General features: G+C 46.8%; 1 protein-coding gene across 1 annotated transcript; it reads right to left on the bottom strand.

Annotated features, from left to right (window-relative positions):
• Positions 1-233: 233 nt before the first annotated feature.
• On the bottom strand, positions 234-9784 carry LOC127211618 (cytochrome c oxidase assembly factor 7). Its single transcript, XM_051171615.1, has 3 exons — positions 9628-9784; positions 4594-4734; positions 234-1593 (listed from the first exon to the last, which is right to left on the bottom strand). The coding sequence occupies exons 1-3, from the start codon at positions 9731-9733 to the stop codon at positions 1145-1147; spliced, it is 696 nt and encodes a 231-aa protein (XP_051027572.1). The 5' UTR covers positions 9734-9784; the 3' UTR covers positions 234-1144.
• Between the last annotated feature and the right edge of the window lie 602 nt (positions 9785-10386).

Below are 10386 nucleotides of genomic sequence, written 5' to 3'. Positions count from 1 at the left end.
TATCAGAAGAAAAGGACAAGCTCGCCCCCTGGTGACAAGTAGAGACAATAGAAGGTAAAAATTCTTTAAAAGGCACACACACAAAGGCAAAAGATAAAGAAAGAAAAAAGTCACAGCCATCTCGATGAGCACATTCCATCCCGCCAGGATCTGAAGAACAGTAGCCTATCAGATTAAAAACCAATGAAACAGTTCATTCATCTGGACCACTTAACAAGCTCTGGGGTGGGGTGGGGTGCGGGTGATTGAGGCTGGAAGGTTAAGGCCAGCACAGGCAGCACAAGGGCCTGTTTAAAAAACAAAACAACAAAACACCAGGGCTGGAGAGATGGCTCAGTAGTTAAGAGCACTGGCTGCTCTGTCAGAGGGCCTGAGTTCAATTCCAAGCAACCACTCTGTAGCTCACGCATGAGATCTGATGCCCTCTTCTGACATGTAGGTGTACATGCAGATAGAGCATTCATATACATAAAATAAAATAAAAATAAAAAAAGAAAAGGGCCACTGTTCAGCGGACAACTCTGTGTCATCACGTAACAAATTGCTGAGGCTGCTTCGGGAGTCTCCTGTCTTCCCAGGAGCAGAGCCAGCCGAGAAGCTAATTTTCAACTGCAAACGTCTTGTGGCAAGTACAAGGCATAACATAACCACCTTCAACTTTCATGCGGATCTCGGCTCCGGATCCTGATCTGTAGAACGGTCTGCGGGGAAGGCAGGGAGCCCGCACAGCGGCTAGGTTACATAAGGCGGAGGGCGGCAGTCGTGACTGCCTCGCTGTTCTAAGACCTCTGTTATGCAAATTAGGATACTTTCTAATTCTCGAGCCTTTCCACTAAAATGATAATGATGGCTGATTCTTTTAGGCTTGTGGCTGCTGAGTTTCCAAACTTTTCTTCATCTCCCCAGCCTCCCAAAGTCTCTACAGATTACTCCTATTTTACAGAGATCCAGTTTTGAAATTAAGAGTCCCCCCCCTCAAAACGTAGGTGTCTTTACAGAATAACACAAAGGATTATTTACTAAAATACATATTTCCGGCCACTCCCAGCAGGTGACACTCTAGAGCAGATGGCACTGACTGACCTCAAAGAAGAGGTGCCAGTATCAAGCTGTCTGTTGCTTGGAAGGGAGAGTAGGCCACACATTACCCAAACGTTAAAGGCTGGACATTTTTCTGCTGTTCTTTGTGCAGTTGCTTGGCCCTATTTTTCAGTACTTCAGCTTTGGCCTCGTCCTTATCAACACCATCCCCCAGTTTGTACATGCGGCTGGCATTGGCGCAGGCCCAGACATGGCCCAGGTCACAGGCCTTCACTGAATATTTACAGGCCAGACCCATGTCCTTGGGAAAGCCAGGGGCACCCTGTAGAAACATGGCACTGAGGTTGAAGCAGCTGGCTGCATAGCCACTGTCACAGGCCCTGGTGTAGTAGTCCCTGGCCTTCCTCAGGTCAGGCTGGCCATCCTCATTGACCTGTCCATCATGTGCCAGGAGTCCAACATTGTGGCAGGATTCCACAGACTTCTTTCCTGGTTTCTCACAGGCCATCAGAAAGCAGGCAGAGGCAGCCTTTAGGTCCTGAGTCAGACCCCCTGCGAAGATAGAAAACAAAGAGCTGGGTCCAGGCCCCAGTACTGCCCTCTGGCCCCAGAGAGAATCACCACCCAATGCCCAGCCGGGGCTGAGCCTATTTGTGGCCAACGTTAGGGAACAAGTCCTGTAGCTAAAGCAACATGGAGGAGGGTAGCCAGCAAGGCAGCCATGGACTCTGACAGGGAAGCCAAGGCAGGAAGACACATGTCAACTCAGCACCAGAGACTACCACCTCATGGAACTTCAGTGAGAACAGAGCATTTTAAAATAAGCAGCTGAATGTTTCTTAATCTAAATATACAGTTGGCCCTACATATGTATGAGTTCTGCATAGGCAGATTCCATTAGTTATAAACTATTACAGCATTCGAACCAGACAGCAGCTGTAGCTTTAACCAACCATGGACTGAAAATATTCAGGAAAAAAACATGTCTGTGCTAAAAACGTATAGACTTTCCTCCATCATTCCCAGAACAGTACAAGATACATGCACTATTTACATTAGTGTTGATATGTATTAGGTAGCACAACCTAGAAATAAGTTGAAGTGTATGAAGGACTTGTGTGTGACCTAGAGTACTTGAGGATTCTGACCCTACAAAGCTCCAGGAACTAATCTCCCAGGGAAGACTAAGAAAGAAAGAAAGAAAGAAAAAAAGCAAGCAAGCAAGCAAGCAAGCCAGCCAGCCAGTCAGGTATGTGGTGCACACTTTTAATCCCAGCACTTGCGAGGCAGAGGCAGGAGGATGTCTGTGAGTTCCAAGACAGCCAGAGCTATATAATAGAGAGACCCTGTCTCAAACAAAAACAAAACAAAACAAAAACCCTGAAAAACTAAAAAGGACTGACACACAAGCTAGGAATGGTGGGGTATAATCCTAACACCAAAAAAAGCAGAAAGTTTGAGATCTCCTAAACTACATAAAGTTGTCTTTTAAAAAAAAAGGTGGTCTTTTTTTTCTCTTATGTGTTCACAGTTCTGAGATTTTTCTTTGTTCTTTCTGAAATAGAGTCTTATGAAGTGTAGCCCATGATGGACTTGACCTCTGAGTACTAGGATGAGAGATGCACAGTCCCTTCCCCTACATTTAAGCCAGACTCAGTGACTTACTTCTAATAAACAGAATGTAACAGAAATGAAAAACATGGCTTTCCCTTGGAGGCCATAAAAGACACTCACTGCAGGGCTAGCAGGATGGCTCATCAGGTAAAGAAGCTTAACTAGCAAGCCTGACCGCCTCAGTTCAATTCCTGGGACTGGCTCCTACAGTTGCCCTCTGACCTTTACACATACACTGTGGCACACACATGCCCACAGACAGATACAAATAAATGAATGCTCTTTTAAAAAGAGCTGGACTCTCTTCTCCTGGAGGCAGGATCTCTCTATTATCTAGCTCTGGCTATCCTAGAGTGTCTGTGTAGTCCAGGCTAGCCTCAGAAAATATATGCATGTCTCTGGCTCCAAATGCTGGGACTGTCCAGCGCTCTCTCCCTCCTCTCCTTCCCGACTGCCCCTCTCTTAACTTGCCTTATGACTACAGGAGAAGGCCTGCATGTTTGTCTGTGTATCACATGCATGCCTGATACCCGCAGAAGCCAGAAGAGGACAGCAGATCCCCGTGAACTGGAGTTACAGAACGTTGTAACTGTCAGGTAGGTGCTGGGAATGGAACCAGGTCTCCTGAGAGAGCAGCCAGTGTGAATCACTGAACTATTGCTCCAACCATTTTTGGACTTTCTCTGTTGAGTACGTACTCTGAAGGAAGCTAAAAGCAGACCATGAGGAGACATGATCAAGCAACCAGGGAGACATGGAGAGCTCCCAGTTGCTGGGATCAGAGGTCTCCTGACAACAGTGGACAGGAGCCAAGGCCTGTGCCTTCAGGCCAGTGAGTCAGCATAAAGGGCAACACTGCCTCCCTGTCCAGTGTGACCCACCCAAGGCACAGCTAACCCAACCCAAATCCCTAACCCACAGGAGCAAAAAGAGTAACTTATTATCTGGCAAAAATCAGCATTATTTAAAAGATAATGCCAATTAAGGCATGAGAAAAAAATATAAAGCCTAATTACTCAACTCTAACTCTGTGTTCAGCAAATCCTGATAGCTTTTGTGTGTGTGTGTGTGTGTGTGTGTGTGTGTGTGTGTGTGTGTGTGTGTATAGTTTGTTTGTTTTTTTTCTTTTTTTTTTTTTTTTTTTTTTTTTTTTTTTTTTTTTAGTTTGTTTGTTTTTTGTTTTTTGATTTTCAAGACAGGGTTTCTCTGTGTAACAGCTCTGGCTGTCCTGGAACTCACTCTGTAGTCCAGGCTGGCCTCGAACTCACAAAGATCCACCTGCCTCTGCTTCCCAAGTGTTGAGATTAAAGGTGTGTGCCACCACTGCCCGGCCTTGTCTGTTTTTTTTTTTTTTTTTTGAGACAAGGTTTCTGTGTATGGCTTTAGCTGTCCTGGAACTCACTCTGTAGTCCAGGCTGGCCTTGAACTCACAGACATCCGCCTCCCTCTGCTTCCCCAAGTGTTGGGATTCTGGGTGTACAACATCCTGCCTGAGACTCTATATTTTATTTTTACATTTTATTTAATGTATTTTGCCTGTGTGTATGTATGTGCCTGGTTTCAACAAAACAAAACGAGCTAGCAAGATGGCTCAGCAGTTAAGAGCACTGGCTACTCTTCAAGAGGTCCTGAGTTCAATTCCTGACAATCACATGGTGGCTCACAACCATCTTTACAGGGATCTGATGCCCTCTTCTGGCATGCAGGTGTACATGCAGATAGAGCACTCACATACATAAAATAAACAAATAAATCTTTGAAAAAAAATGGAAAAAGAAAAAAAATGAACTAGCTCAAGGTCCCACAATGTGCAAATAGTAATCCCAAAGACTGCTGCATTTAAAGGCCACGCTCCCCCACTCCCTCTCTGCTGAACTCCATCCTGTACTCTGCCCACAGCTCTGTCCTCCATGCCTGTGAAGACCTGCAGCGCCTCACCTTTCCCTGTCGTGTAATAGGCCCCCAGTTTGTAGCAGCTGTCACTGTGCCCGTTGTCCTCACAGTTGAACTTCAGCACCTTGGCAGCTTGATCAAAATTCTTCTGGATTCCTTCGAGATAGTCCACCAGCCGATAGCAACCTAGGGAGGCGGGAAGAGGTGCTGATGCTGCACAGCAGCTGTTCAGGGACCCAGCTACAGATCAAGTCCAGCTCTGACTTACCACAGAAATGCACTGTTCCACCCCTCCTGCAAGGGGCCATGTCTCCTCCTGGCCAGGAATATATGGATCAGAAAGACTGACCCCATTGCCACTCCTGATCCCTGGCAGCCTGGCCTAGCTGACTTCTGATGACCAACACTTGGCTAGCTTTGGACCATTTCTCATTCATTTTCAGTCAACAAATATTTGAATACATATATACACTATCTTATGAAAGCACATACACCAGATACCCAGCTGCTGGGAATATTGTCACTTACCCTCCATATATATATATATATATATATATTTTTTTTTTAAAGATTTCTTTATTAATTATTTAAACAGTCTTCTGCCTGCTATACACCTGCACGCCAGAAGAGAGTACCAGATCACATTATAGATGGTTATGAGCTACCATGTGGTTGTTGGGAATTGAACTCAGAATCTCTGGAAGAGTAGACAATACTCTTTAACCACTGAGCCATCTCTCCAGCCCCCCCTAATATTTATATTTTTAAGTCATGCATGCAAATACACGCCTATAATCTCAGCATTCCCAAGGTGGAGACAAGATGAGGAGGTCAAAGTCATCTTTTTTTTTTTTTTTTTTTTTTTGGTTTTTTGAGGCAGGGTTTCTCTGTGTAGCCTTGGCCATCCTGGACTCACTTTGTAGACCAGGCTGGCCTCGAACTTACAGCGATCCGCCTGCCTCTGCCTCCCAAGTGCTGGGATTAAAGGCATGCGCCACCACGCCCGGCTCTTTTTTTTAAGATTTATTAATTTATTATTATATAGAGTGTTGTGTCTGCATTTACAACCACAGGCCAGAAGAGGGCATCACATCACATTACAGATGGTTGTGCACCACCATGTGGTTGCTGGGAATTGAACTCAGGACCTTTGGAAGGGCAGGTGGTGCTCTTAACCACTGAGCCATCTCTCCAGCCCATTAAAGTCATTCTTTATAACCTAGGGAAAGAGCAGGAAATGGTCTTTGATGCTGCTGAAATTGCTAAAAGAGGCTGGCTGGGAGTAGGACACTACAGGGAAGGGAAACCTAGTCCCTGTGCTTTGGTAGCTTCCATTCTATTTTGGAGGCTTCAGGTTTCCAGCCAGGCCAAGGAGTAAGGTAGTTACATCTCATTTCTGATTTTTTGCTGCAAGAGGAGCCCACAAACCCTTTTAGATTTCAGTGTCAACTCAGGCAGTCTATGAGAGGAAACACAATAAGGAAAATATTTCCTTATTTATTTGTTTATTGTACAGTAGTCTACCTGCATGTACACCTGCAGGCCAGAAGAGGGCACCAGATCTCATTACAGATGGCTGTGAGCCACCAAGAGGTTTCTGGGAATTGAACTGAGAACCTTTGGAAGAACAGTTAGTGCTCTTAACCTCTGAGCCATCTCTCTAGCCCCTGGAAACAATGTTATAACTGAAATAAGATGATAAGAAAGTTTGTTGTGGGCCTTGGGAGAATGGTTACATGGCTTGGCCACCAAGGAAAGCCTTACCTAGGACTATGAGAGCTGGGCTGAGACCTGAATACAAAGTAAGCAGCTACTTAAAGACAATGAGGGGCTGGAGGGGCTGCTCTGTGGCAAAGCAAAATACAAAGATAGAACCCCAGGTGGTTCTACCCTATTACATGACGACAATGAAATGGAAAGTTCTGGAGAAAGAGTCTATAGACACAAAACATGTGGAAGAAGAATATCCACTGCATGCACATGATAGGAGGTGGGAAAGGAAGGCTAGAACCTACAAAACATGAGAGGAGGTCAGTGGGGGCTCCAGTGCTGGGGATTCAACCTGAGCCTCTCTCCATGACCGGCATGTTATTACACACTACAAGCCACTTGGAGCTTTCAGGAAGGAAGCGGGCTGGACTGTGTGCGGCTCAGGGCACACAACTTTCCTCCAGGGCAGGAGGCCCTTGGTCAATCCCTAGCTCTTCAATGAAAACCACTACAAGCAAGCTACCAACTGAGAACGCTCTTAAACAGAAGGAAGTGGCAAGATTCACTTTGCATTTTTTGTTTGTTTTTCAATACAGGGTTTCTCTGTGTAGACTTGGTTGATCTCGACTCTTTGTAGACCAGGCTGGCTTCAAACTCACAGAGCCTGCCTCTGCCTCTCAGAGTGCTGGGATTACAGACGTGGCCCTGCTCATGGCTGAGGAAGCTAACTGGTGAGACAACATCCTGACACTGAGAATAATAGCAATAATACATGTTCCTTGTTTGTTTATTTACTTATTTATTTGAGATGGGTCTTACATAGCCTAGGTTAGACCAGAACTCGCTATGTAGCTGAGGATGTCCCTGATTCTCCTGCCTACATCCTTGAGTGCTAGGATTATACCCCAAGGGTGTGCAGCCACACCCAGTTTAAGCCAGGAATTGAACTCGGGGCCTCACGTACACTAGGTGAGCACTCTACCAACTGACCTACAACCCCAGCCCTCAGCCAGTTCTCCTGTCTGGCTGTCCTGCACTCACCGCTCTCTATAGTCTCTACATAACACACATCAACTACCATGAACTCAAACATGCCTACAGAATCAGGTCTAAATCCTTTACTTAAAAGGCAGGATACAGCCGGGTGTAGTGGCACGCACCTGTAATCCCAGCACTCAGGAGGCAGAAGCAGGCGGATCTATGGGAGTTCAAGGTCATCTTGGTCTAGAAACTATACAAACTGAATTCTGGAACTAGACCAGAACTAGGTGGTAGAAAATGTGCCTAGTGCACGCAGAAGCCCTGGGTTTGAGCCTCAGATCTGCAAAACAAAAAAATTTAACTTGAGGGCTGGAGAGATAGCTCAGAGGTTTAGAGGAGTGACTGCTGTTCCAAAGGTCCTGAGTTCAATTCCCAGCAACCACATGGTGGCTCACAACCATCTATAATGAGATCCAGTGCCCTCTTCAGGCCTGTGGGTATATGTGCAGGCAGAACATTGTATACATAATAAATTAATAAATCTTAAAAAAAAAAAAAATTTAACTTGACTTAACTCTGAGCAATCCTGAGTTTAACTTTACTCCACTACTACAAAGCTCACCCCTGTAGTCCATGCCCAACCACCCTGGTCCTCAAAGACCACAGAGGGTCAATTCCTCTGAAATGTCTCTTCAACTGGGACGTGGACTAGCTCTTCGCCCAGAGTCACTCTGTAGAGGGCTACTTTGATTTCCTGTGAACTGCACTGCTACTGGAAGGGAGGGCCAGAGCCATTTTCTTTCTTTTCCCTTAAATAAATAAAACAGGAGGAAAATAACCTACACTGGCTGCTTCTCTGGGTATCAATCACTCATACACTCAAAGAGGCCATTTCTTTTTTTTTTTTTATCTCTTTTTTAATATTTTATTTAATTTTAATTTATGTGCATTGGTGTAGGGGTGTCAGATCTTGGAGTTACAGACAGATGTGAGCTGCCATGTGGTTGTTAGGAATTGAACCTGGGTCCTTTGGAAGAGCAGGCAGTGCTCTTAACCATTGAGCCATCTCTCCAGCCCCCCAAAGAGGCCATTTCTTTCTCAGACCTTTTCATTAGACTTTTCATCACCTTTGCCTGGCAAACACTTAACATGGCTCCTTTCTCCCTTCAAAGCTTTATTCAAAAGCCATTCCACGGTAGAGTAACCTTCACTCAGTTCTTTCATCCTATTTCATTTACCTTTTTTCTTTTAGATGTAATTTTGTGCTGGATGATGGCCCACACCTTTAACACCGGCACTTGGGGAGGCAGAGGCTGGCAGATCTCTGAGTTCCAAGCCAGAAGGGCCTACAGAGGGAGTCCAAGACAGCCAGGACTACAGACCTACACACACACACACACACACACACACACACACACACACACACAAATTAATTTTGTTAATGGACCTGGTGGCTCACACCGGAAACTAAGGAGGCACAAGAAGGCAGTTCAGAGTCCAAGGCCAGTGTGGTCTGTACTCCAAGTTCTAGGCCAGTCAACAGTAATGAGACTTAGTCTCAATATATATAAATTATGTATACATGTGTGTATATGAGCAAGTGCTGTGGAGTCCTCGGAGGCCAGAGGCATTGGATCTCCTGGAACTGGAGTTACAAATGCTTGTAAAGCTGCCCCACGTGGGTGCTGGGATCTGAACTCCGGTCCTCTTGTAAAAGCAGCATATGCTCTTTTTTTTCTTCTTCTTCTTCTTTTTTTGGTTTTTCGAGACAGGGACTCTCTGTGTTAGCTTTGGCTGTCCTGGACTCACTTTGTAGACCAGGCTGGCCTCGAACTCACAGCAATCTGCCTGCCTCTGCTTGGGATTAAAGGCGTGCGCTACCATGCCCGGCTCCAGTATGCATTCTTAACCGCTGAACCAATCTCTCCGGCCTCCCTCTCTACCACTTTTTTTTTTTAGACCGGGTTTCCTTATGTAACCAAGGCTGGTCGGGAACTCCTAAGGACTAAGTGATCCTCCTGCCTCAGCCTTCCGAACGCTAGAATTACAGGTGCATGATATCACATCTGGCTCGCATTTACTCTTTCACATATTTCACTTATTTCCCATGCACGTTAGCCGATTCCCTCCAAGACATGTAGGCTGAGGGTCCCTTTCACCGCAGCATATCCCGTCCTAGCATCCCAAATCCTAGCATCCCAATCCGGACTAGGCTCCGCCTAGGCTGAGGGTTCCGCCCCTCAGCAGCATCCCCGCCCCCGGCGCATCCAACGCCCCGCCCACGGTCCCGTAGCGTCCCTGACTGCGTCCTCTGCCCGCCACGTGACCGGCCTGTACCCCACGCTCGCTCCCCTCCCCTGTGACCCCCGCTGCGCAGGCGGCGCTCACCCTCCGGGTCCTTTTCGCGGTAGCACTGGTAGTGGCACTCCACCTTCATGTTCTCCAGGAAGGACTTCACCTGCTCCTCGTCCTGGAAGTCAACCAAGCCCGCCATGGCGCCGACGCATTGTGGCTCCGCCCCTAGATCACGTGAGCCGGCTCGGAGGGCGGGCCATGCAAGCGGCGTGCGTGACCTCTGCGCCCGGCGGTAACTAGGGACGACCGCTGCTTCCCAGCAACCTTTGCGGTGGGGTCGCCCTCTGCCGGCTTTCCTTGTCCTTGTGGAAAGCTGTCTTCTGTTGTTTTCCCTCGGCTTATCTGAGGGAATTCTGACCCTTAATGGTTTTCTCCCTGTAGTCGGGATCAGCCAGCCGTTCTTCAGTCCTGTATCTAAAGCCGAGACAGCCGGCGCTCCTGCCCCTGCCTTCCCAGTGCTTGCATCGTTGGGCTGGAGCTCACTGGCAAGTGCTCTGCAGCACCACTGAAGCAGCTTGAAGTTCATCGGGAAAAGATTTGTTTAATGCAGGCAGCAGGCATTTTGAGTCCTTTGTATGCCCCACGTGGCCGGAACAACCGACATGAATAAATCTATGCAATTGCCATAGAACCGGTAGAGGTGATAGTCTCACTACTTAACTCAGGTTGGCCTCAAGTTAGTACATAGTTAAGGATGATCCTTTTTTTTTTTTTTTTGGTTTTTCGAGACAGGGTCTCTCTATGTAGCCTTAGCTGTCCTGGACTTGCTTTGTAGACCAGGCTGGCCTCGAA

The sequence above is a fragment of the Acomys russatus genome, chromosome 29 (assembly GCF_903995435.1).
Source record: "Acomys russatus chromosome 29, mAcoRus1.1, whole genome shotgun sequence".
NCBI lineage: Eukaryota > Metazoa > Chordata > Mammalia > Rodentia > Muridae > Acomys > Acomys russatus.
The sequence above is the reverse complement of the archived record's forward strand: the minus strand, read 5'-3'. Positions and strand labels throughout refer to the sequence as shown.